Source organism: Cynocephalus volans, chromosome 12, assembly GCF_027409185.1.
Source record: "Cynocephalus volans isolate mCynVol1 chromosome 12, mCynVol1.pri, whole genome shotgun sequence".
Classification (NCBI taxonomy): Eukaryota; Metazoa; Chordata; class Mammalia; order Dermoptera; family Cynocephalidae; genus Cynocephalus; species Cynocephalus volans.
In genome coordinates, this window is record NC_084471.1 from 70228521 (window position 1) to 70255512 (window position 26992).

The window sequence follows — 26992 nt, forward strand, 5'->3', positions numbered from 1 at the left end:
TGATGTTGCCCTTAATCTTAATACCCTTCCCATCACTAAGATGTGACCTGTTTTCAGCATCTTTATTTGATCTTTAAATTTAAGGATATAATAGCCTTTGGTAAGATTACTGGTAGCTTGATTTAACATAAGAAGAAAACAGAAGCTCAAATAAAAGAAAATAACTTTTCTAAGGTCAAAGAGGAATCAGCTAGAATATATTTCAAAAGCTTAGCCACAGATTTACATGATTACATGTGCTATATTATCTCAAATTTCTTGATAGTCTTTTTCTCTTACTCATTTCTTTTAATAAATACCTTTGGGCTTTCAGAAAACTTTTTATTTAAAAGGGAAGCTGAGCACGTATCTTGTCGGCATTTTTCAAAACAGTATATGACAACCTTCCAAAGCAGTTATATACTCCAGCTTCATGTTCCATTCCATATTCTGCCTCCTTACTATCTTTAAACTTAAGTCAACTAATAACTCCAACAAGGTAAACCAGATGAATTTTATTAAATAAGAAGAAAAGTAAACTTGGGTCTAGAGATAATTATTACTAAATCACCAATAAGAACAGATTTTAAGTTTTATATGTTGAGAAGCTTCTGATTTTACCTTCTCACAGGTATGTCAGTTTTTATTTGGCATCAAAGTGAAAAGAGTTATCTGAATAATTTCCCTAGTGCCCTGTCAGGGGTAATGTAATCTAACTGTTGCAAATCTGTGAGAACCCTTTGCTTTTCTTTTATACTATAACCAACACAAAATGGCTTCCTAAGTGACATTAACTCCAAGCTCTGGTTTGGTGTCAAATGGAGTTAGTTCACCTGCCAATTATGCCTTGAAGTAGCAACTACCAGGAACATTGAAATAAGGTAGTTTACAAACCCAATCAGCCAGAGAGAAGCGCTTTATACCAGCAAGAAAGGGCAGGTAAACTCTTTCCTCAAGTTAAATTGACCTGGTTGTTACACTTGCTAATCAATCCTAAATACACAGTTCTCAGGCAGGAAACCATTTTATTTGTCATTTATTAAAGGAGGCTCCTCCTGCTGGGTTCCAAGTCAGCAGGAACTCACAAATCTCCCTCCCGGAACTGTGTTTCTGGTTTAGGCTTGTTCTGAATGGAATCAGACTGGGTAATCAGTTAGCTAAACAATCACGGAGACCAGAGGCTTATCAAAGCAAAGTTGTGATGACCTACACTTAGCTTTTTATTTTCTAAATAAGCCAACAGTATCTGATATGACAAGAGTCCAGTGCAAAGGATATAGTGCTTTCTCCCAGAGATTTAGACAGAGGAAAAAAATCAGTTATACAGAAAAATTTCTAAGAGAAGTTAGAGCTTAATTTAAGGAGAGTTTTGGAGATTTGGTCAGATTTAGATAAACACAGGGGTAAAGGAGAGTGTATCAGGCTGGGAAAGTGGCATTGACTAGTACATGGAAGAGGAAATGTGAATGTTAAGTTTTGAGACGATGAGTAATCTGGCAGGAGCAAAAACGTGTGTTAAGAAAAACAGAAGATATGACATTAAGTTTCTAGCTATAAAACTTGAAAGGTGAAACTCAGGGTTCAGGGTTCAGTACTAGAAGAATTCTCTATCTTAAAAGTACTTTTTCATTATGATGATCTAACTTTTTGGAGGCATTATTCCATCTCTGTTATTTCATTCCTTCAATTCCAGAGACCAGAAGGACCAAGGGGACCCACACTCTCCTCTGTCTCATTTGCTGTGGCACGAAGTGACTAGACTAAGTTTGTGAACAGAGACACAGTTGGGTATGACCTAAGGGAACAGTCCATGGTCAGGCAGCAAGAAAATGGAAGGATGTTTGGGAGGCAGAGTGGTATATGTTCTCTCTACTCATGAACACTTCCTCTCTTATTTCAGATCTAGGCAGTTCTTACAAATAAGCAGAGTGAACAGTCCTAAATCCCAAAACATCAACCTAGCTGCTTGTCTTCTTGTCATTTTGATTAATTTGGTCCTTAAGCCATTTCCATTAAAAAAAATCTCTTATAATATGCAAATACCCCTCAGAAAGGAGTTATGGTTTAAATATCAGTTAACACCTTAATACCTAATAGTTAAAACAACTTTGACTGCCTAGGAAACATTAGAATTACTATGGTTTAAATGTGTCCCCCAAAGCTCATGTGTTGGAAACTTAACCCATAATGCAACAGTGTTAGAGGTAGACCTTTATGAGGTGATTAGGTCACGAGGGCTCTGCCCTCATGAGTGAATTAATGTTGTTACTGGGGAGTAGGATTCCTATAAGAGCCTCTCTGGCTCTCTCTCACATGTACTCTCTTACCCTTCCACCTTCCACCACGGGATAATGCAGCAAGGCGGCCCTGACCAGATGTGGGCCCTTTGCCCTTGGACTTCCCAGCCTCCCAAACTCTAAGAAATAAATCTCTGTTTATTATAGGATACCCAGCTTCAGGTATTCTGTTATAGCAATGCAAAACAGACCAAGACAAATATGAGGGCACTTCAAAAAGTTAGTAGAAAGATTTGTATTAACTTTTAATTCTATCTTTCCACAAACTTTTTGAAGTACTCTCATATATTTCCCCCCCCAAAAGATTCTATAATAAAATACATTTGATAAAGAGCATAGTATAGCTTCCTCCTGTAATTCACAATGCACATTAGCATTGAAAGGGCACTGAGAAGGCCAGTAGTAATATTTTGAAAAGTATTTTCAAACCTCTTTTACTACTAAACTTGGATTTCCCTACAAAACACATATTAATGTATTTTAAGAAGTGAGTATTCTGTAGAACACAGTTTGAAAAAGTTAAAAACAAATCAATGATTAATAATAGGGCACAGAAGAGACTGTTGGGGAAGGGTGCATTAAGGATGAAAGAAGATAGGAAAGCAAAGATAGTTCTTTCCTACTTTATAATTTTGTTCAAAAATGTCATGTCATTTGTTATAGGCTCCTGGTTTAAAAGACAGACCCTAAAGTAAGAGTGTATGACCCATTCTATAATTATCCCTTTCCAAACAATATTAACCTCAAGCCCATTTCTAGAGCATTGTGAGCTTTCTGTACTACTCATTCCCACACTGTGCCCAAAAGAAGTAGAAGAAAGCAGAAAGCTAAAAATACCATAAGGGCCGGCCCGTGGCTCACTCGGGAGAGTGCGGTGCTGATAACACCAAGGCCACGGGTTCGGATCCCATATAGGTATGGCCGGTTGCTCACTGGGTGAGCGTGGTGCTGACAACACCAAGTCAAGGGTTAAGATCCCCTTACCGGTCATCTTTTAAAAAAATAAAAAATAAAAATACCATAAAATTTTTGTCTCTCCCCACTATGTAGAGTAGTTAGAAGTCAGGAATTAAAGAAATAGGTGAATGGCTGATGATCTTTAAAAGTGATCACTTTTATGCTACTGATATCAAGTGCAACTTAACTTACCAGCCCTGCAATTCAGCAAAAGCTTGTTTCATTTTCTTAATGGAAGCATCCATCTCTTCTTTAACTACAACTCGATACCGTGCAAGAGACACTGTGCAGCGCTGGAGGTCTTTTACAGATTTTTCAATATTGGAACCTAGTGGGGAAAACCCAAGGATTACTAAAAAAAGCACAGGTAACTTGAAAGTTGGAGCTGAACACCTAAGGAAAACGTCATGTGGACTAAGAATGCTTCCTAAATAACCACTCTCCCCAACAAAAAAACTGATGTTTTCCATAGATTTTCAGAAAAATAAATATGCTGGTCAAGATAGAGTAACAGGAATTGAATTTATCCTCCTATCTTAACTAAACACACACACACACACACACACACACACACACACACACACTACACATATATGAAGCAATGACTGTCAGACAATGGACAACAGGTAGTACTCTCCCCCTGAGAAAACAGAAACAATTGAAATGAGGCCTATTTTCTCCTCAAGTTACTGCCTCAAGAGAGTTTCCAGGTTGCAATGCAGAGAGAAGAAATCATAAACTGAGCTTAGCAGTCTCCCTGAATTGAGGGGACAGAGGTGAGAATTCAGAGAGGCCAAAGTGGCTAGAATTCTCAGGGCAGAGTACTAGAGAGAAGAGAGACAGCTACATTACATAAAGATAAGAAAGCTGCACAAAGATCTCCAGGGGATTCTGAGCACTGATCAGTGCATGGGTGTGAGGACACTACCCAAAACTTCACCCAGGGGAGAACCACCACAGGAAAGGAACAGGCGTAACAATCCCCAGAGCTCATCCAGGCCAGGAATAGTTTGTGTTCCCACCAGCCAAGTGGAAAAATCTCACAATACATGGAACATCAGGCAGAGAACTTGGAAGGGTATTGCCTTTGTAAAGAGGCAAGATTAGCTCTAGACTAAAGGCTGCTCCACTTGACAAAGCTTAAAAGCAAGCCTCAAACTGTTTCCACATAACTGAGTTCCAGAACAAATCACAAGAACATTTAAAGAAATTCAAAAATATCTAGCAATCAACAAAACAAAATTCACAATGTCTGGTATCCAATAAAAAATCATCAGGCAGTGCTCACTTTGGCAGCACATATACTAAAATTGGAACAATACAGAGAAGATTAGCATGGCCCCTGCACAAGAATGACACACAAATTTGTGAAGTGTTCCATATTTTTGAAAATTATATTAAGTGAAATAAGCCAGGCACAGAAAGAGAAGTACCGCATGTCCTCACTTATATTTGGGAGCTAATAACAATAAATAAATAACTATACAAACAAATAAACGGGAGTGGGGAAGAAGACACAACAATCACAATAATTCCTTGAACTTGTTAAGATGTGTGAACAGATACGATGTTGATGGGGGGGAGGGGGGAAAGGAGGAATTAGTAAAGGAACATGAAAATCAACTACATTGTATATTGATAAAAAAAAAATAATAATAAAATAAATCATCAGACATAAATAGAAGTAGAAAAATATGACCCATAATGAAGATGAAAATCAATCAATAGAAACAGATGAAGAAATGACACAAATGATATAACCAAGTAGACAAGGACATCAAACGGCTATTATAATCAGATACCATGTGTTCAAGAAGGCAGAGGAAAGCACAGCATGTTAAGGAGATATATGAAAGATACAAAGGTTCTTCAAAAAGTACATGGAGAGATTCGTATTATCTTTTAATTGTATTCTTCTACAAACTTTTTGAAATACGCTTATATTTTAAAATACCTAAACTGAACTTCTAGAGATGGAAAAAACAATGCCTAAGATGAAAAATACATTTGATAGAATTAACAGCAGACTAGAAACTGTTTAAAAAAATTTTTTTTAAAGATTAATGAATTTGAAGACAGCAATTTTACAAACTATCCAAAATGAAATGTAACACAGAGAGAAAAAAGACCTAAGAAATCCTACTTGAATAGGTATCAAATTTTCAAAACTCCCTAAATGATATGGACATTACAAAAGTAAAAGTTTTCTCCCTATAGTGCAGTTTGAAGCATCATATGTGGGAAAGCCAGTTTTGTAGAAAAAGATGAAATACACTTATCTATGCAACACATTTTAACCAGTTTCCAGGAGTTCTATTAATGTTTCTATATTCACCAATGCCAAAGTTAAATATACAACTGACCTTTGGAATCATGAATCTAAAAAGTTTTTAATTGTGCCAAGATACACAATTTCAATTTTTTTTTTTTTTTTTTTAAAAGATGACCGGTAAGGGGATCTTAACCCTTGATTTGGTGTTGTCAGCACCACGCTCAGCCAGTGAGCGAACCGGCCATCCGTATATGGGATCCAAACCCGGGGCCTTGGTGTTATCAGCACCGCACTCTCCCGAGTGAGCCACAGGCCGGCCCACAATTTCAATTTTTAATTTAAATTCTTCCTCTTATCTCAACTTGATTTCTTTTAGAACCTACCTAAAAGCTTTCAAGCCTCATGATTATATATCTCCTTTTATTTTTGCTTGACTGGATAATCTCAGACTTGCTGTTCTGCAGCAAGCTGAAGGCTACTAGAAAGATGAAAAAGAAGAGCTTCACTAATTAAAATTTAGCTATGTGGAATAAATAATTTAATAAAGAGCTATAGGTTACAAGTGTCCCTTACATTTGTTTCATTTGTTCAATAGAGTGGACCTCCATGCTTAGATGTATGAAACTCAGAGGGTCTATTATTTGTTTATTTAATTACTGGCTGCTTATTTAAATGATTACCATAGTTTAAAAAAAAAAAAAAAAAGCAAAGAGCTACCACTAGTCACTGCTAAGTACTTACTTAAGAGAAAATGATCTTGTTTAAAGCTAGGCTATCAGACATCAGTAAGAGCAGAAGTTGTAAAGAAAAGTGAAAATATTTCCTTAAAATGTCATGTCAGAGATGGAAGAGCTTTTTACTTGTTGAGTCAACCAGGAGATAAAAATGAAAGAAACAGCACAAAAGTGTTGCAGTAAAGCAAATAAAGGAAATACGTTAATGTTAGCAGATAAGTCATCCTGGCAGTAGAGTTTGCCTTTAATTCACAAAAAGGGTCCCTGTCATTGTAACAAGACTATACAGCATTTAAACTACTATCAGACTTCAACTGTGTACACAGAGGTTGGAAAGGGCTGGTAGTCACTGCCTGGAAAACAGAAACAGTATTACCTAAATCCTTCTGAAAACGTATCTAGGGGAACAAAGAGATAATTTGCCATCTTTAGCCAAAAACAGATTTTTCAGTCTCTCTCACAAGTGGGCCTCTGATTTACCTAGCTTTTTATTGGTGGAGGAGAATGGAACATCTTCCATCCCCAGATTTGAAAACTGAGGTCCTGTGGTAGGTCTTGAGAGAGATCTGGCAGCATTCCTGGATTGTTGAGAATTCTGAACATAGTGCATAGTTAAAGACTTGGACTCAAAATCAGCGACACCATTCTCCAGCATGGATCCTGTCCAAGAAAGGGGACAGTATTTTAGAGCACGATTCAGGAGTAAATGAATCAAGCAGTCTGAAGTACAAAAAGAAAACAAGTGAAATTTTTTTAGGTAAAACCTTGCCTCTTAAAAGGTTGTGAACAAAATCAACTGACAAAATACAACAAAGATCAGAATCAGGGGGTGTGGCTATCAGCAGCTCCTGGCTCAGCCCTAAGCAGCATCCGGAATGAAGAAAAGAGGAGTCTGTGGTTAAACCATCTTTAGATAGGAGGCTCGTTCCCTGTAGAGCTCAGTAACTTCCTTGTAGCTTTTAGCTTCTCTGCAGCTCTGGCAGAAGGAAGCAAAGACAGTATCACCAATTTCTGCTAGCTTTCTTAAGTTAAAGAAAAAGAGTTTTACAGTCTCTCAGGGAAAGAAGAATTTAAAAAGCTTTGGGTGATAGAGTAAAGAGTTAGGAGAAGAGAGGAAAGCTAGCTCAGGAAAAAAATGAAAGCCTATCACTGGTTTGTTTCAGCTCAGTGTAGATGCAATATTTTTCTTTAAGTTTTGTGTATGTGAACTAATCAATAAAAGAACATCTAAGAAGCACAACTTCATTCTTACATTGGCATTACATTTATAAAGCCAGAAGCAGCAATGCAAGGGGAACTGAATTAACAAATAAGTAATTTTTAAAAAGACAGATATTCCCAGTGTCTTCCTAGTCCTCAACAAAATGGTTAACAAAGAAATGTACAAGATACATGATTAGTGTTACAACTAACAGTAATCTTGACTACTGGAAAACAAATATGGGACTGCAAAAGCCAACAGTCTAGTTGTCATGAAAGCTGGGATTGTAGTTACATATTCTTCACTGTGTTGGGTCATAGAAGAATAATATCAACATCATCATCTCATCATCATCATTTTCCTTAATAAGTCCACAATTTTTAAAAAGCGTCTTAAAGTCATCTTTTGCAGTCTCTAAACACTAAGATACTCCTCTGCTATTAAGTTAGAAGATTTCCACATGACTGATTTAGACTAGAGTTAAAATATAAGACAATGGAATAAGAATTATATTTTTCTTGGCCTTTGATAATTATAAAACGTGACTCTGATGCAAAAGGTAATGAAAACTATAAAGTAAAAGACCAACTAGATTTTATTGTTTGCTTTCTCAACCAGGAGGCCCCATATTTTTCAACTGAATGCAACTTTTCAAAAACCTATTTAAAAACTCACCTGTTCTATCCAACATATCTGGCGTGGCAGACTCAGGATCTTCCAATTCTCTGGCATCAACTGAAAGTGTCTCCAAACCTTCACTGAGTGAGTCCCCAGACTCAGTATCATTGATGGCACCATTGACATGGTAATCATTAATACCACCTTTCTCTGAGGAAGGAGCAAACTGCTCCTCTTGAGTGGAAACCGATTTACTGGAATCTGGGATACTGTTTCTTGCTTCTGCAGCAGATTTTGGTTTGCTTTTCTTCTTTTTGTTCTAAGGTTATTAAAGAGTAGAAAAAAAGAAAAGAAAAAGAAGACCCCCACCACAATCCAGAGAGGTAACTCCAGCTACTCAAAGGTAACCAATGTCACCAATTTCTCATATGTTCTTCCAGAAACTGAACACATTTTTGTATAAGTTGTTCTATTGCCTAAACCCATCTTAAGCAAAACCAAAAGATAAATTACAAAATGTGAAAAAAAAGTGCAACTTATATTCAAAGAGATAAATATATACAGAGCTCTAACAAAAACAAAATAATACCCCAATAAAAATGATATAAACATACGGAATGAAGTGTAACCACAGTCTAATAAGATACATATAAATTAAAACTGCACTGCAATTGTCATTTCTCATCTATTAGATTAGCACAGAGCAAAAAGTATGATAACATTACAGGTTTGATAGGGTTAAGGGTACAGAGAAACAGGCATTTTCACATATTACTTGTGGGAGTGTAAAGTGGTACTCTTTCCAGCAATCTAGTAATACTTACCAAAATTACAAATGCACATACCCTTTGAACAGCAATTTACTTCAGGAATTTACCCTAGGCCAAACTAACATGTGCAAAATGATATATACAAGGTACTTCAAAAAGTTGGTGGAAAAATAAAATTAAAAGGTAATACATATCCTTCTATGAACTTTTTATACACACACACACACAAACACACAAGGTTATTCATCACAGTATTGTTATTAATAGCAAAGGATTGGAAGCAACTTAAATATTGATCAACAGGGGACTAGTTAAGTAAAATATGGCATATCCAAACATTAGGATGACTATACATCCATAAAAAAACAAGAAAGCTCCTTATATATATCCAGGCACGGAATAAGCCCCAATATATATTACATGATAAAAAGAACAGGCAAAGAGAATAAATATTCATCTTTGCTTATATATGTATAAAATATCCTGGAAGATCCATAAGAAATTGATACTACTGTTTGCCTTGGGGGTGAAGAACCAAATGGCTGGGGTATTAACTTTTGTACCTTTGAATTTTGAGCCATGTGAATATATTACCCTACGCAAACAGTAAAATTAAAACAAACAAGTCTTTTACCTTTTTTTGTCAACCCACAGATCTACTGGCAATACTTAATTCTCTTCCTAAGGCTAGAATGATATAACTGAACCAATTTTCCCCAAGTCCTTTCTGTGGCCTTTTCCAGCAGGAGCACCACTGAACTCTCAATGTAATTTTCTCCTCCACACAGCTCTCATCTTTCTTTCTCTTAAATACTTTCTTCCGTGTGAACTGGCTAAGTTTTCATATCATTGTCCTGGGTATATACTGTCCCAGTAACTGCTCACAGTCACATCTTATTAGACTAATTCCAACAGCTAACTGGACTAAATTTCAGCATTTGAGACTGCCAAACTAAGCCATTTTTCTTTCTCCAAAAAAAATTTTTGTGGCTGGCCAACCAGTACAGGAATCCAAACTCTTGACTTTGGTGTTATAACACAATGCTCTAACCAACTAAGCTAACTTTCTTTCTCCAAATTTTAAGAAACTTGTGTATCTCCACACACTTTTCCAGCTTCATGCATGTCTCATATCACTAATAACTTATAATCCTGGGCCAACAAATTAAGAAACTAGTGTTTTCCAGAACACTCTCAGCTATCTAAGTTGGGTGAAAGCAGAGGGAAGAAGTTAAATATTCAAAGCTATGGATATGAAGAACTTCAGGAAACCTGTGGTAGTATCAGGTACCCCTTGGGAGAAATTCTCAGGGGCCACTAAGGCCAAGCCCAGTTTGGTCAAAACATGACAAGTGATTTAGAGTCATCAAGAAAGCACTTCAGAATTCCAGCACAAACCTCATACAGGAAAAGGACACCCCAAACAGATTTCATACAGATTCTTCATTAAAATCCATACTTCAAGCATTTTCTAAAGAGTCTACATTTAGGGTGCAGAGCTATGGGAAGAATTTTAAGACCAACTAGTATCCTTTAGAAAAAGCAGTTTGGTTTTAATGGATAAGGAGAAGGGAACAAGAACTAAATGTTAGGCATTATATCAGGTACTTGTATTTATTAGTATTATTTTCCTGTTTTAGAGATGAGCAAACTAAGGCACACAAAGATTAAACACTCGCAGGTCACAAAGCCAGTATATAGTGGAAAAGGATAAAAATCCAGTTCTAATTGACTCCACAGCCCAAGTGCCTTCTATCTCCCTAAACTGGAACGTCAGATCCCTGTGCAATATACCTAATAGCTACTGTAGCAAAGGCCCTCTTTAGGTTTTAAGGAGAAGCTCATTAATATCAGGGACTATAACACAGTTGTCTGACCTAAAATTCTGAACGTTTTAACTGATCTATGCTATGAATACAGTTGAAAATCTCTGGATTAGACCACTTTCTCTGGAGGAGCTCTGCTTTCCTTGATATGCTCTTTTGTTTCACCCCTAAGACCCCTACAGCAGCTATACCACAGCAGTCATTCTGTTTCCTGCCTTAAATCACATGGAGGAAACCTTGTGGTACTCTGTGAGACACGGCAGTGTTTCAATGTCACAGAAGACGTTTTGTAATCAGGTGAACTCAAGATGTGTATGTAAACCTTTCTGTCAAATATTTTTGCAAAGCCTATATTTTTTAAATAATATAAACATCAACATTAAGCTTTGAAATTTAATTCATTTTTACCTTTTTCTTGCCTGTTACTGTCCATTCTTTGAGTACTTCACTGGCACTACCTGTAAAAGAAACCAATTACAGATTTTCTTTCCTACCATACACAGTCAAGCAGGAATTATTGTCCCTGCATTTTGTAATTGCTGGAGAATATCCAAAGCTCCTAACAGGAAAAGTTAAGAATCAAGTGTCTGAAATAATATAATGAGATAATCATGTCATGTTTCGCTTTTGGAATACCTGCCTATTTAAATACCCCTTCTCCATGTAATTTCCTGAGTTAATTCTTCCAAGAAGAAACTAATGTAGCCTGGTCCTTTTGAAGATTCTATCTATACATCTTAGACCAAATACAAAGATGACAGGTTTCAGTCCAAGTGTGTCATCCCCCCTCCTTCAGGTTACACACCACCTTGGCTACATTGTTTTGGAGAAAGAAAACCTTACAGTATTCAGACCTGTTTATCTTTTTTTATACCCGCAAATTCCTAACCTGACATTGCTGTTCAATGACATAATTCCTTCAGGTAAAGTTTTCTCAAATGAGTTATATGGAAAGAAGTTTGTAAAACACTCAACTCTATAAATCTGAAGGCTTGACTAAGCCTGCCATTCATCTATATGTTAGATAAGGAAACTCAAATCCACACATTTGAGTCGCTCGCCAGAGCCAAACTAAATGATATTAGAGCCTGGAAGAGAGTTACGTCCTGAATTTGCCATCTGTTGGTGGGCCACCGAATCACTGCTTTGTTTTTAAGAGACTCCTAAATCCTCATGCAGTCCAACTCCAATCAAGTCCCTTATACCACTGGCCAAACAATTTCTTCTTAAATACCATTAAAGAACATTTTGAGTAAAATGATGGCATTTTCTCAGCTTGTCTCTTATTCCAGATATCATACAGCTTATGAATGAATTGCCTCTAAGGCTGAAAGAGGCATTTTAAAACTCTTATGGTATGTTATGTTATCATGGTGTGTACTATACTATCTATGAAACCCTGGATTGCTGAATGTTATAAAAGTCTGATGCAACTTCTATTTGAACAAATATAAACTTAAACTACAAAAAATTGAGCTAGGATTACCTTCCATGAATGCTTGTACTGTTTTGTCCACACAGTTATCAAAGTGCTGCAAAACCAGGATGATTTCATTGTTGCTCTTATTGGGAACAATTGCACGCACTGCATTTATCTGGAAAAGTGACAGTCATTTAATTCCAACATCATTAGATCACTAGGCAGAATAATGGAAAGAGTGACATTTAGTTTTTAACAATATGTATCACTTTAGTGTTAGTGAGAGTACATACAACCATCTCACTGGTAATGATTACTAGATGAGTGATAAAAACACATGAAAAATTAATTTCTATACTTAGAAAAGCAGAGCATTTCTAGAAATAGAAGGTGTGTGCTAGATTTTATGTTAAGACAGGGTGGTTTAATTCAGGTATAAGGTATTAATTTAGCATCAGTGTTTCTTCATTTTTAGCATACTGTAGAGAAAGGAGGAAAGTTTAATAAACCACCAAAAATAACAACTTAGATTTTTGTATAGCATTTTACAAAACATTTTTACATCATATAATTATATAATAAATTTATAAAGATAATTTTGAGATAATTTGAATTATCATAAACTATTTCAGGCATACAAAACATAATGAACACCCACTATAAAACAACCAATTTAATAAAACAAAACAAATGCAACTGTAGCCCCCATGAACACCTAATAAATCCCATTTCCCTTCTTCTCTCCCCAAAGATATCTGCCCTGAACTAGATGTTATTTCAATACATACTTTTGCATTTTTATAATGTGTGTATGTATCCACAGGTAATACATACTGTCACACACACTACATAAATATTATTTTATCATACTTGTTAATCTTCATTTTTTTTCATATAGCATGGTTTTTTAGGTTTTTTTTTCCATGTTGATAAACACATTTTTTTATTCATTTAACTGCTACATAGTATTTCCATTGCATGATATACCCAATTTATTCATTCTCCTGTTGATGCACACTTACATTGTTTCCAATGTTTGGCTACTGGAAACAATGCTGTAATAAACATTCTATGCTTATTTGCTGCTGAAACCTCAGTGCCTAAAACAGTGTTTAGAACATTGCAAGCAAAAAATAAAAATAAAAATCAGTCTTCTGTGAACACTGAGAGAATGTGTCTGTTATATATAACCACTAGAATTCCCAAATAGTAGGGCCTCTACAGCTTCGTTAGATAACGCCTATTGATCTTTAAAATACATATGCCAATTTTCTAGATTTATTCCTAAGGTATTTATATTTTTTGAGATTAAAAATATGCAATTTATAATAATTGCATATTTTGTTTTCATTTTTGCATATCAATTTTATATACAGCAACCTTGATGAACTCTTACTAATACAATTAATTTGTTGCTTTCTTGGATTTTCTATGTAGATAATACATGATACAATTACATTATCTATAAACAGTTTTTTTTCCCATTCCAATTCTTATAATTTTTACTTCTTGTCTTACTGCACAATGTGAAACTGGTTATTTCTCAAAGAAATGGTTCCTTTTGGCAGCGAATGGTAGTTAGAAACTAAGATCTAGGAGCTTGGTGTGCTTATTGCTACTGGGGAGTCACTGTTTCTAGACTCTTTCAGTAGACAGAACTAGATTTTTTGTTGTTAAATCATGAGTTCATACTGACATTTTCAATCCAAATTTAATATTAAAAGGCCTTTTCTCATCTGATTTTAAACATGTATCTCTTTTCTCAACTGGTAGTTTTAGTTCCTAAAAACATTAAATTATTTACTGATTTGACTTTATTTTATAATACTCATAAAATAATATGAGGGTACTTCAAAAAGTTCATGGAAAAATGAAATTAAAAGATATATGAATCTTTCCGTGAACTTTTTGAAGACCCCTTGCATTACTACTAACAAGACTACAATATAAAGACTAATGATAAAATCACTGGATTTAAGATTTATTCTTAATTGCTTTTGTCCTTTAAATATATCCCTCTAGCCGTCATCAAAAAAAAAAAAAATAAATAAAAATAAATAAATAAATAAATAATTATATCCCTCTAAACATGTATAGTAAGAATGTTATGTTCAAAGGTCAGTGGGAAGATTTATTCTATATCATTCTTTCCCTGAAGGTGAAATATTTTTTAAATCCCAACCTTACATAAGATCTCAGTTCCAATCCTTAACCCAGGACAAGCCCTGGGCTTCACAGGGCTTACCCTGTGTAGTAAAACCCATTTGTTACTGAGACTAGCAAAACACACCAGAGCTAACAAGCTCGAGTTTATCACTCTGGCATTTAGTTCCCTCTATATTTTTGGCTCCTAGGGAATTCCTTTACTTCTTGTGTTCAGCCATGCGTTTAAAATGATGTACATTATTTTTTATCCAGTATTTCTAGGTATTTTATATTAGGAATGTCTTCAGGTTATCTAGTTGGTCATACTGCTCAAAAAGGAAGTCCCTTCATAGATGAAGAGACAGACTTGGAAAAGTAAAGTAGTGCTTGCTTCGGTGGCACATATACTAAAATTGGAATAATACAGAGAAGATTAGCATGGTCCTTGTGCATGGATGACATGCAAATTTGTTGTGTTCCATACAAAAAATAAAAATTAAAAAAAAAAGAAAAGTAACTTGTTCAAGTAATAAGCATAGTATGTATTAGAACTGAAATCCTTTTTAGTACTCTTGCTCTCCCATCACTCTATACTTTTTGTTTCAGACTTCACTGAATAATGATAAGGTTTAAAACCATACAGGTGGGAAGGTATATAATGTATAATCCAAAAAGGGCTAATTCATACTTTTTTTTTTTTTTGGCAGCTGGTCTGTATGGGAATCCAAGTCCTTGACTTTGGAGTTATAACTCTAAACTGAGCTAACTGGCCAGCCCTAATTCATGTTTTTGAGATGAGCATAAAACTTAGCATTGATCCCTAAAAAATGGACTTTGGGTGAAACTTACAGATTCAATGATAAAGGTAAGATTCTGATAATTTAAAATGTGAAAGTGTTCATATTACTGAACCATTGTATATCTATGACTCCATAATCAACAATATACTTTTTAAAAAAGTAAGACAGAGAAAGCACATATAAAGCTTTTATGTTTTTCTCAATATATCTCTTTAAGGGTTATATCACTAAAAACACCTGATTTTCTTCCAAAGGAATGTTACTTAGAAAATCTATTTCTCTTCTTGCTCTGAAGTCTCCTGGACTTAAGAATGCTCTTCAAGTGAATGGGAGGATCCTATTCAGATTATTCCTTAAAGAATGTTGCCAAATGAGATACATACTCAGCCACATAAATAGTGTTTGATATAATATTAATTAGCTAATTAATAGTAAATGTCTTGAAGACAATTTATAATGAATATTTAGAGATATGCAAAGAAAATCATGTTTGCACTTTATAGGCTCTGATTCCTCAGAACCTTTATGGTAGTCACTCTCTGATATATAGTGACATTCTGTTTGTTCTTAAAATTCCATTCGTAATGAGTTTGTGATAGCCACTGATTGTATTAGTATATTTTCCTATGACATTCAAGTTTATGATCAATAGAAACTAGTCTTACCTTCTCTTTCATGTTCTCAGAAGCTCCTCCCTGGGCCAGTACAGTATTAGACTGCAAATCAAAAATGAATCCTGATGAATCTGAAAGAATGAGAAGGGATCATTCAACATGATCCAAAACTATGTACTCCATCCGCAAGACAGAAGGGTCAAGACCAGCTACTTTTCTCCCATAAAACAATTAACAACTCATAACAGTCAGCTGCCAAAAAAAACCCCAACCAAACAAAAAATAAATAAAACGATCAACAACAACTTAGTTGCTATTTGGCAAATTTTATTATAAAGACAACTTATAACTACAGTTTGAGTTAAAATTATAAAATAAAATTTGATTTTAATCAAAACTGTCACAGCTTGAGGAAGACACTAAATACATTCAACTATATTAGACAGTTCTATAATCCTTGATAATCTATCTGTTCATTATTGTACCTTAATTTAAAAGGCCCTCTAAATATGTTGCAAGTAAATAGCTCTCCATGGTACATTTAACAATAAAGAATCTGAAAATGGAAGTGGGGATGGAAGCTTCTATATTATTAATAATAACAAGATGTGAAAATAACTTCCATCTTCTAGACTGCAACACACACTTTATGTTATTAGACTTTGAACTCCATGAATACATTCATGTTTGTGTCCCTAATATAACACTTCATGAAGCAATGTACTCGAGTTTACATTACCAGCACAATAAGGGAGAATTTAGTTCAAAGTGACTGATTACAAAAAAGATCCTGACTATTCACTACTTATAGAGAAAAGGCTATCTGCAAATTTAACCAGTTTCTTTACCTGTTGACTACATGATCAATAAATTACCTCAGCTTTAACACTCAACAACTTTGTTTTAATCCAATGAGATGCAATCCCAGGAAATAGTTACAGTGCTTTTCAAATTCTGATGTGCATACTTATCATCTGGGGAATCTTATGCTAAAATGTAGGTGGCCATATTGGCCATCCACCAATGAATAAATGGATGAATGAATGAGTGAAATGTAGGTTGTGATTCAAAAGTGTGGCCTGATATTCTTGTACGCTTTCCAGACTTTTTTGCTATTATTACAAATGTGTTTTAATTACATCTTCTTTTACAGCTTAATCTTTATCCTGTGTTTCCAAATACCTCCTAGTTGCTATGAAAGATGCTAATTTGTAAGTTAGAACAATAACATCATTTTGGTACTAAAAGTGGAAAAGAGGACATGAATACAGCCTATGTCATTTCAAGAGAAACTGCCAATTACCAATGAATCTTGAATTAATTATTTTTTCAAACAAAATGTCTTACATATTACTGAACCTACTACTGCAAAACATAGGAACAAAGAGAAAAATGATTTTCCCAATAAAATATGTCCACCTGTCCAGACAGTGGTGACATTTCCAGCTTGATATTGTTAGGTCATAGTGACCTTGATACTGCATATATATGTGAGCCATTTCATGTGCAATTCTTTATAGATACAGCTTGGTTCCTCTCTAATATCTTCTCTTGAAGTTGTACCTGATTTTATTACCAGTTTTCATTTAAATCCATTGGGGAATGGGACAATTTTGCTTTTGTTTCTTGGCCAGGAATTGCTTGATCCTGGAAGTCTTGTGAGAAGACATGGCAAGGATCAAAGTCAACCGCACACTGAATTGAGATTTAACCTGGTAGTTTCAAGACTGTTATTCAAATGAAAAATCAGGTTGCACTTACACAACTCAGTATTTAAGCCTGAGTCTTCCAGATGACTACATAATATAGTTAACTCCCAATTATCTCCATTAATTGAAAAAGACACAGTATATAAAGATTAAGATCCTATATAGCCAAAGTACTATCTAGAACCTTGCCAGAATTACTATAGATCAGCCAAATGATATAACTTGAATGTTCTAATGTACCCTCCTCCCAAACCACCGATCTCTTTTAGGGAAGAGGGAACACAAAGTAAAACAGCATTTGGGGGTCTATATTTAAACTAATTTTTATTATTACTAGCCTCTTATACATCATCTAACACTGTTTTTCCTTTAACAACACATCAGATGACACAAAGTGCAAGGAGAACAAAGGACAGTTCTACAAATACTCAGTTACTGCCCAAAATAAATTAGCATAAATATTACTAGGGTTTATCTGGCATACCAATTTGGATAATGATTAAAAACACATAAAGCATCTATTTTAGTCAAGATCCCAATGGGAAACAAATGGTATACTTTAACTGGGAAATCTGAATAGAGTGTATATAAGTGGAATATTTTCAAATGTGCTTGTAGGGAGTACGGAAATCACCAGATACAGTGCAGTACCTCTTGGCTAGTAACAGCAATGTGCATTGCTACCCCAAGATTTTAAAGAGTGTAAGGAGGGAGCAATTACTGGAACCCACAGACAGAGTAGGCTCTTTCATCTTTGTTTCATCTGGTATGGAGAGGACCATCAGACAGTTGTGACCTTTTTCAAAGGATACAGTCAATGCACAGTTACCCCTCAGGGAAAAACTGGAGTAATAGAAACCCTTACCTCATTCCCTGCCCTGCCTCTGGATCTCCTGCCAATGCTGCCCAATGGCCAAACCCAACCAAGCCAGAGGGCAAGGGAGCTGCTGAGATTCTATATGGTCAGCATCCCAGGGCACAAAATTGATTGCTCTTATATTCTAAATCATGAGGTCACCAAAAAGAGAAAGCAATAATCTAACATCTTGATTCTGTCTACTCACTAGCTGATACTGCTTTAACTGAAACCAACACCTCAAGTGGATTCAGAACTGTACTTCAATGAACTAGAGCTTAAATGCCTCTCAGCATTATAGAGAAAGTAATTTTTATTTATTTATTTTCTTCCAAATTTTATTTTATTTTGTCAATATACAATGTGGTTGATTATTGTGGCCCATTACCATAACCTCCCTCCCAACAATGTCCTTCCTGTTTGCTTATCATATCAACTTCAAGGAATTGTAATTGTTATTTCTTCTTCCCCCACCCCCAGTTTTTTGTGTATTTATTTATTTATTTTTAGCTCCCACAAATAAGTGAGAACATGTGATATTTCTCTTTCTGTGCCTGACTTGTTTCACTTAATGTAATTCTCAAGAAAGTAATTTTTAATTCCCATCAAGAATATTTAATGATTTAACAACTGTCTTATTTTTTTCATAAGAACGCCTAAGATTTACCTAAATCCACTGGTAGGAAATAAGGTAGGATTTCATCTATTTAGCTATGATAGAAAAGCATATATTCTATCAGAAATAAATTTTTAAAGAAAAGAAAATGCTGTGAAATATTATTCTCAGGCATAATATTCATAAAGGATATGAGAAACCCCTGAGCTTTCTTATTATCATTTATTTTACCCTGTTAGGAACCATCTCAGAAGTTTCTTGGAATTATTTCAAATAGCACACATTTAGGAACATTTTGGAAAAAATATGTTATTTACAATACAACTGACATATTTGTAAATACTGCAGATTTTGTTATTATTGTTTTTCTTGCCTCAAAAATCAGGGAAAGTTTTTTTCAGGTACTGAGGACAACATAGAAATATTTGGGCCTGATTAATTAATGTATTAAATCAGCCTTGAATAGGTATCTTACCAGCTTTGAAACACAGTTTAATTCTGTTGTTAATTTATAATTTAACCTGAATATTATATTTTATTAAATGTTTTATAATTAATCTCTTTTAAAGTTTTGATTATATTCATACACAGGATGTCCATTATTTAAAAAAACAAAACAAGGGCCGGCCCGTGGCTCATTCGGGAGAGTGTGGTGCTGAGAACACCAAGGCACCGGGTTCGGATCCTATATAGGGATGGCCAGTTCGCTCACTTGGGAGAGCGTGGTGCTGACAACACCAAGTCAAGGGTTAAGATCCCCTTACCGGTCATCTTTAAAATAAATAAATAAATAAATAAAAAATTAAAAAACAAAACAAAAAACCAGAAAATAATAAGTGTTGAGGATATGGAGAAATTGGAACCCTGGTGCATTGCTGGTGGGAATGTAAAATGGTACAGCCCCTGCAGAAAGTCATAAGGTAGTTTCTTCAAAGTCTAAACATAGAACTACCAAATATCCAGCAATTCTACTTCTGGGTATATACACAAAAGAATTGAAAGTAGGGTCTCGAAGGGATATTTGTACACCCTTGTGTGGTGCTAGGCATTGAGGATATGATGGTGAACAAGACATCCATGGTTCCTGCCCTCTTAAGAGTTTTACAGCCTAGTGCATATAATAACCATCTCAATATGATAGCAACTACACATCCATTTATCAAATTACAGTACTAAATACACATGCTAGACCCCCACAATAACACTTATGAAGTTTTTTTTTTAATATCACAAAACTAACTTTATCATATTCCCTTTTATATTTCTTTGCTAAATACCTTCAGCATCCCAATAATTTCTGGTTCTTATTTTCTTCATACATACATGTCCTTATCCTTCTTTGGATATTCTGCACAGCTCTTGACATTCCTAGTTACTCTCTGCTCAGATTCACTCCAAAGTGAAGATTATTAAGACCTCTATCATCTTGAGTCCTATCTAAGGAGGTTTAGCAGAGCTAATATTATGAACACACAGTAAGTACTTTGAAGTACTAAGGTGAATTACATATGATTATCCACAAGCAGATTGTTTCTTTCCTGGAAAGGCCTGTTCCCCAAATTCCAAGCTGCTTACAATAGAGATAAGTGTAGAGGGGACTCAACCTAGGCACAAACTAGGTCTAAGGATTCTCATAGGGGTTACTGAATTTGTATCTTTGAATTCAACAGCTAAAAACTCATGGTTTTAGACTGCTTATAGCTTTCTTTCCTCAATATAGATGATGGCAAATTATTCCCTCTGACAAGGGAGGAGAAAGGTGGAATTATAATCTCTTCTAGAATATCCTCTCCTAATTTTACATTGATAGAAAATCAGTTGTGGTACTATTCCTTCCAAAGTCACACAGTAAATTCTACTGCAGAATCAAAAAGGGAGTCCAAGTTTTATGCTATACAACATTAGTGCTATAACTCATCAAATATACTAGTTCTAAAGTTGCCATTATTTTAACAGTAACTTGGTATGTCACCATTCTTCCAAGGATCTCAGATTCTTGCTATAACTCACTGATATTCCTTACACATACAGAAAGCAAGTTGGGTAACAATATTATTTACATTTCACCATGGCCAAAGAAAAGCCAGAAGAGGTAAGATCCAATTAAATACAGGTAAAGCCTGTTAAGTGTGATTATCGCTTGTCATATTTACTCTAACTGTATCGATTTCCTCTTTAAAATTAAAAAGTAAACTCAAGAGCACAGCCTACATAAGTGCCAATTCTTACAGAAGTGGTATCTGATGAACAATTAAAGAACCTGAACTTCTCCTTTAGACTGAACATGGCAGTACTTGACAATAAGAGAAAGTGGACCAATTTATTGGAATTGCTTTTCTCATGCCAACTTTGAGAATAATCCACATATAAAACACCAATAAAATTACAAGTGGAGCTCAGTTTCTTCATGTGCACTAATGGCAAATATGGGGACCAGGGTTATGCTGTACAAATATGAGTGCAAGAAAATGAAAGTTACTGTCACAGGAACTTTGCTAGGGCCCAGAGTGAATGCAAAACTTTGAAACTAAAAATGCCACCAACTTTAACTTCCTGGGTTGTAATTCCTGCCAATTTACTACCTAACTTGGGAGAACCATGACTGTTTTGGTAAGAAATAATACACTTACGAAAAAGAGAATGTGTAACTAAATGGAGAATCAGGCTTGGAAGGGGAGTAAATCAGAGACGGGAAATTTAGAAAGACAATTATGTCAAAATGCCATTTTGAAAGACTTCTAGTTTGCTTTAATTAATACTTCTATAGTGGGCTCTTGTAGCCTCATGAAATGCTAATGCTTTTATAGGTTTAATTCTTCAAAAGTTAAGAACCTCCACCTTTGTTGCCAATGGCCAAATACAACATCCTCTCAGTAGGCTGTAAGCATATAGACTTAGCAGTCTCATCAGCTAGTCTTACTAGACGTCTCAGATGACTACTGTGCTAACAGGTTCAGAAAAAATCCCCACTTTTCTAATTACTAATCAATCTGCTAAGTGGGTCTTCAATGAGAGAAAGCAACCTTTTATCTTCCTGTTATTTCTGCTTTCATTTGTCTATAGTCTTAACAGCTAATTAAATTTTTTCTTTACTTTGCTTCTTTGAGTGCTTCCTCAACTACATTCTGAAGGATGTTGTGTCTTTCCTTATAAGAAGAAGCACTTACAATGGGAAGTTTCCAAACTTCTAGAATGAGTTCTGATTTTTCTAGGTAGAACTTGATGGAAAGGTTAGGGTATTTATTAAGGAGACAGACAAGCAATTAAACCTACCTTACTCTCTTCAATAGATTTTCCCAAGTTCTAACAGCTTTTATTTGTTAAATTCCAAGATTTCTTGGAATTTCTTGGTCTTATTGTTTAAAAGGTTTGCTAGTTCCGATAATAATTCTATCAATTCCTCCAAGCAAGACTGGTGTTTGGATAGTAAGGTCAGTCCACTTTTCACAAACCTTAGTAATATACTCTAGAGAATAGCCAGGAGGGAATGATACTGATTTTAATGCCCAACCTCTTCTGTCATGCCATCTCTCATTAGTCTGGAATTAGTTCTCCCACACATGAAATGAAATGCACACTTTTTTTTTTAGAAAGAACTCTTTCCTTCTCCTCACTATCCTTCAGATTCTTGAGAATTCTACCACCTATACTAGGAAAGAAATTCAATTCTATAAGTCAAAAAATTAAAGCATTTAAGAACTGTGATATGAAAACTCAAACAAATCTTCAATTATTAAGATCAGTACCTAAAAGCTGGTAGAATACCTTGGAATCTGGACAGTAAGGAGTAGGAAATAATTTTTTTTTTTTTTTTTTGGCAACTGGCTGGTATGGGGATCTGAACCCTTGACCTTGGTGTTATAACACTGTGCTTTAACTAACTGAGCTAACCAGCCAGCCCTGAAATAATTTCTTAAAATACTGTGTTTCATTTCATATGTAGTAGCACTACTCCCCAAGAGAGAAATTCTGGTTTTTGTTATGAAAGACAATGCTTTGGGGGCTGGCCAGTAGCTCGCCTGGGAGAGCATGGTGCTGATAACAACAAGGTCAACGGTTCAGGTCCCCATACCAGCCAACTGCTGGAAAAAAAATTTTTTTAACTTTATATATATATAAAATATGTAATTTTTAAAAAATTCTCATTGAATCATAATTGATTATACATATTTTGGGGGTTCAACATTGATATAGGTTGTTCAAACCAATATTACTAGCATATATATTGTTATCATACTTGTTCTTTATGCCCCTTGTCCAATCTCTCCCTATCCCCCTCTCCCTCCCCCTCCTCCCCTCTCTAATTACCCTAGATTTCTTTTCTCCTTCTGAAAGAGTACCGGTTACTCTGTTGATTTGTTGCCTAGATGATCTCTCCAATGCTGAGAGGAGTGTTCAGGTCCCCCATTATTATAGAGCAGATGCTGCTTCTGTCACTCTGGAATGGGCTTTGTAGAGACAGACTATGCTCTGCAAGTTCCTTCTAGTACCGGGAAAAAGTGAATGCTTTCCCTCTCCACCACACCCCCCTTGCTTCAAAGTACAGAAATGAATAGGACAATCCCAATCACATTTCTGTCTCCAACAAACAACAACTTTTCTCATAAAATTACAGCTCTGCGAAATCTGTCACTCTTCACTCATTAACCTTTATGCAGATGAAACTAAATCTGTCAGCTTCTTCTTTAACTTTTTCCCCCCAGGTACAAAACACTTTATTCTAGGCCGAGCCCGTGGCGCACTCGGTAGAGTGCTGCGCTGGCAGCGCGGCGACGCTCCCGCCGCGGGTTCGGATCCTATATAGGACTGACCGGTGCACTCACTGGCTGAGTGCTGGTCACGAAAAAACGGCAAAAAAAAAAAAAAAAAAAAAAAAAGACAAAACACTTTATTCTATCATACACTTTCTTGAAACAACCACCTCCCACAAACTCAGTTGTGTCACAGGGCATTCGGAGAGTTACCCAAATTTTTCATTTCACTCAGAGACGAAAATACTCAACCAGAACTACACCATCTTATATCTGGCCCATAACTCATGCCTCAAAAATAAGACTTTACAAGCCCTACGGTCTCTGTTAAAATTGAGGTAAGAAGATTTTGTATTTTAGGAAGAAAGAAATACTCAGGTGAACAAACAATTCTTTGAGACCAAACACCTTTGCTGTGCTTTTTAAACCATAATTTTAAAAAACCCTCCCATTTCTTTCATGAAACTGTATTTTTTTTTTTTTTTTTTTTTTTTTTTTTTTTTTGTCGTTTTTTTTTTTCGTGACCGGCACTCAGCCAGTGAGTGCACTGGTCAGTCCTATATAGGATCCGAACCCGCGGTGGGAGCGTTGCCGCGCTCCCAGCGCAGCACTCTACCAAGTGCGCCACGGGCTCGGCCCCATGAAACTGTATTTTAAAGGCTTCTTTCCTACTTCCGCATCATCAATATAACGTACAACAATTTAAAGTAAAATGATCTCTTGCAAATGTCAACCAGCTCATGAACTAAATTAGAGCTTCTGAGTGGCTACTACTGAAAAAATCTGAATTACACTCCTATTTGATCACAGATTAAACTGACTTTTGGATCAGTAATCCGCTTCAATTATAAATATTTCTGTCTCCAAATAGTTGTTACAGTTATCACAAAGTAGCTTTAAGTGTTATACTTGTGAAGGTAAGAGAAACACTACTTAAGTGACACACTTTTAAGTCCTGTCCAGCCTAATAAAATGTCCTTTTAAAAAAACTGTTACTGTGAAATATAATGCATTTACAGTGCACACACATGAAGTATTACAGCTTGATAACTTATCACAAAGCAAACACCTAAATACTACACCCCAGGTTAAGGTATAAAACTACTTAATAACCCCAGAAGTCATCCTTGTGCCTTCTCCTCAGTCATCATCTCCTCCCATTAGCCAAAGATGACTACTTCTCAGACTTTCACTTTTTTTTATAGTTGATACCACCTAAACATACATCCTTAAATACCATGGTTTAGTTTTACCTTTATCTATAAAAGGAATAATTCTGTTAAGCATTTGTTTTTGGTGTGTAGCTTGTTTTGCTCAACATCGTGTTTGTAAGACTCATGTATGGGGGGTACTTCAAAAAGTTTGTGGAAAACAGAATTAAAATACGAATCTTTCCATGAACTTTTTGAAGTACCCTCGTATGTTCTTCCAAGTAAATGAAGTTTGTTCATTTTCATTGCTGAATGCTATTTCATTGTATGACTATGCTGTTCTTTATACTGTTAGTGACAGACAAATGGGTCGCTTCCAGTTTTTGGCCAATACAAACAACGCTATTTTGAATATTCTTGTACAAATGTCCAGGTGTACCTGGGAATGCATTTTTGTTGAATATACACAGGAATAGAACTAAGTCATATGGTGTGTATATCTTTAGTATATAGTATCAGTTATTCAAAGTAGCTGTACCCAATTTAGACTCTCAACAGCAGTGTTTTCTATTATTCCACACACACTTTTGATAGTTAATCTTTTTAATTTTAGCCATTCTGGTATGAGAGTAGTTGTATTTCATTAAGATTTCAATTTGCATTTTACTCATTTCTAAAGAGACTGTCTTCATATATGTTATTAGCTACCTGCATATTCTCTTTCCTGACATGCCTACTCTTGCCTAAGTTTTGGAGGAGGAATTGCCATTTTCTTAATTGATCTGTAGTAATTCAGTATTAGTTAAACATTATGCAAGTTTCTTCTCCCATTCTGTAACTTGCCTTTCACTCTCTTAATTGTGCCTTTTGATGAAGTTCTTAATTTTAACGTAATAATGTATTGACATTAATTCTTTTCCTTTATGGTTAGAACTTCTTATGTCTTTTTTTTTTTTTTTAGAACTTCTTGTGTCTTATTTAAAAGTCTCTCCCCGAGACAATGTCAGAAATTTGCTTCAAAATAAGCCACTGGGGGTAAGTGGGAACTCAGACAAAAAAGAGTAGCTGTATGTTGTTAATTGCTGAACCTGAGTTATGGCTACATAGGAGTTCATTATACTCTTCTACTGTTTACAACCTTAAAATTTTCAATAATAAATTTTTTAAATGTCACTTTGGAAATAAATGTTAAAAACAGTTCTTCCTACTCTGAGATCCTGAAGTCATTCTCCTAAATTATCACTTACAAGCTTTATTGTTTCACCTTTCACACTTAGATATGTAATCTAAACCCTAGAATTGATTTTAGTATGAAGTAAATTAAGGAACAAGAGTCATATTTTTTTTCCATATAGATTTCCAAATGTCCCAGAACTAATTTATAAAAAAGGGGCCACAAAAAACTATTACATTGTATAATGTTGAATATACTAATTATCCTGATTTGAGCATCACATATTGCACACAGGTATCGATATTCAACTCTGTACCCCACAGATATGTACAATTAACTATGTTAAAATAAAATAAATTTTTTAAAAAAAATCATCCTTTCCTCACTACTCTTTCTTTTAAGTAAGTAAAATCTCCATACATAAATAGATCTATTTCTAGGCACTCTGTTCCATTTGTCTATATTTCCATCTTTCGGCAATACCCCCGTATTATTTACTGTAGCTTTATAAGTCTTGAAATCTGATACATCAAGTTCTCTAAAAACTTGCTGTTGTCCTCCAAGAATTCTTTGGCTACTCTTGGCCCTTTGCATTATCATATAGGTTTCAGAATCACTTTGTCAAGTTGCACCAAAAAAAACCATAGAATTTTAATAGGGATTGAATTAATCTACATATCAGTTTGGAAGGGCAGTTACCTTCAAAATATTGAGTTTTCCAACTGATGAATATGGTAAATACTTCTGTTTAAGTATTCTTTCACAAAGCTTTATCATTTTCTGATTGTGTTCTTATACATCTTCATTGAATTTATTCTATCATATACATTCAATGCAATTGTAAATAGCATGTTTCTAAATTTCATTTTCTAATACAATATAAATTGGTGTGACTGCTTTTCATAGAATAATCTAATATCCAGCAACATTGCTAAAATCAACTCTAATAGTTTCTGTCTACTCATTTGGACTTTCTATATAGGTATCTGCAAAAATCCCACAAGAAACATCAACAAAATAATTAAATGCTGAGAGCTTTTCTTTGAGACTGGGAAAGAAGACAAAGATGCTTGCTCTTCCTACTTCTATTCAAATTGGAGAT

The 26992-nt window shown here is 35.1% G+C and overlaps 1 protein-coding gene, 2 non-coding genes and 1 pseudogene across 3 annotated transcripts in view; 2 read left to right on the plus strand and 2 right to left on the minus strand.

Annotated features, from left to right (window-relative positions):
* Window positions 1-26992, minus strand: part of SPATS2 (spermatogenesis associated serine rich 2) — a 126837-nt gene that overhangs the window by 17738 nt on the left and 82107 nt on the right. The window contains exons 3-8 of the mRNA XM_063075329.1: window positions 15685-15764; window positions 12141-12249; window positions 11063-11112; window positions 8116-8377; window positions 6720-6899; window positions 3426-3561 (exon numbers count right to left, since the gene is read on the minus strand). Coding sequence (XP_062931399.1) covers window positions 3426-3561; window positions 6720-6899; window positions 8116-8377; window positions 11063-11112; window positions 12141-12249; window positions 15685-15764 — 817 coding nt within the window. The remainder of the gene's footprint in view (window positions 1-3425; window positions 3562-6719; window positions 6900-8115; window positions 8378-11062; window positions 11113-12140; window positions 12250-15684; window positions 15765-26992) is intronic.
* On the plus strand, window positions 4514-4620 carry LOC134361454 (U6 spliceosomal RNA). Its single transcript, XR_010021455.1, has one exon. It is a non-coding gene; the product is annotated as a U6 spliceosomal RNA (small nuclear RNA).
* On the plus strand, window positions 14603-14710 carry LOC134361384 (U6 spliceosomal RNA). Its single transcript, XR_010021413.1, has one exon. It is a non-coding gene; the product is annotated as a U6 spliceosomal RNA (small nuclear RNA).
* Window positions 17148-17303, minus strand: LOC134361367 (large ribosomal subunit protein eL39-like; annotated as a pseudogene).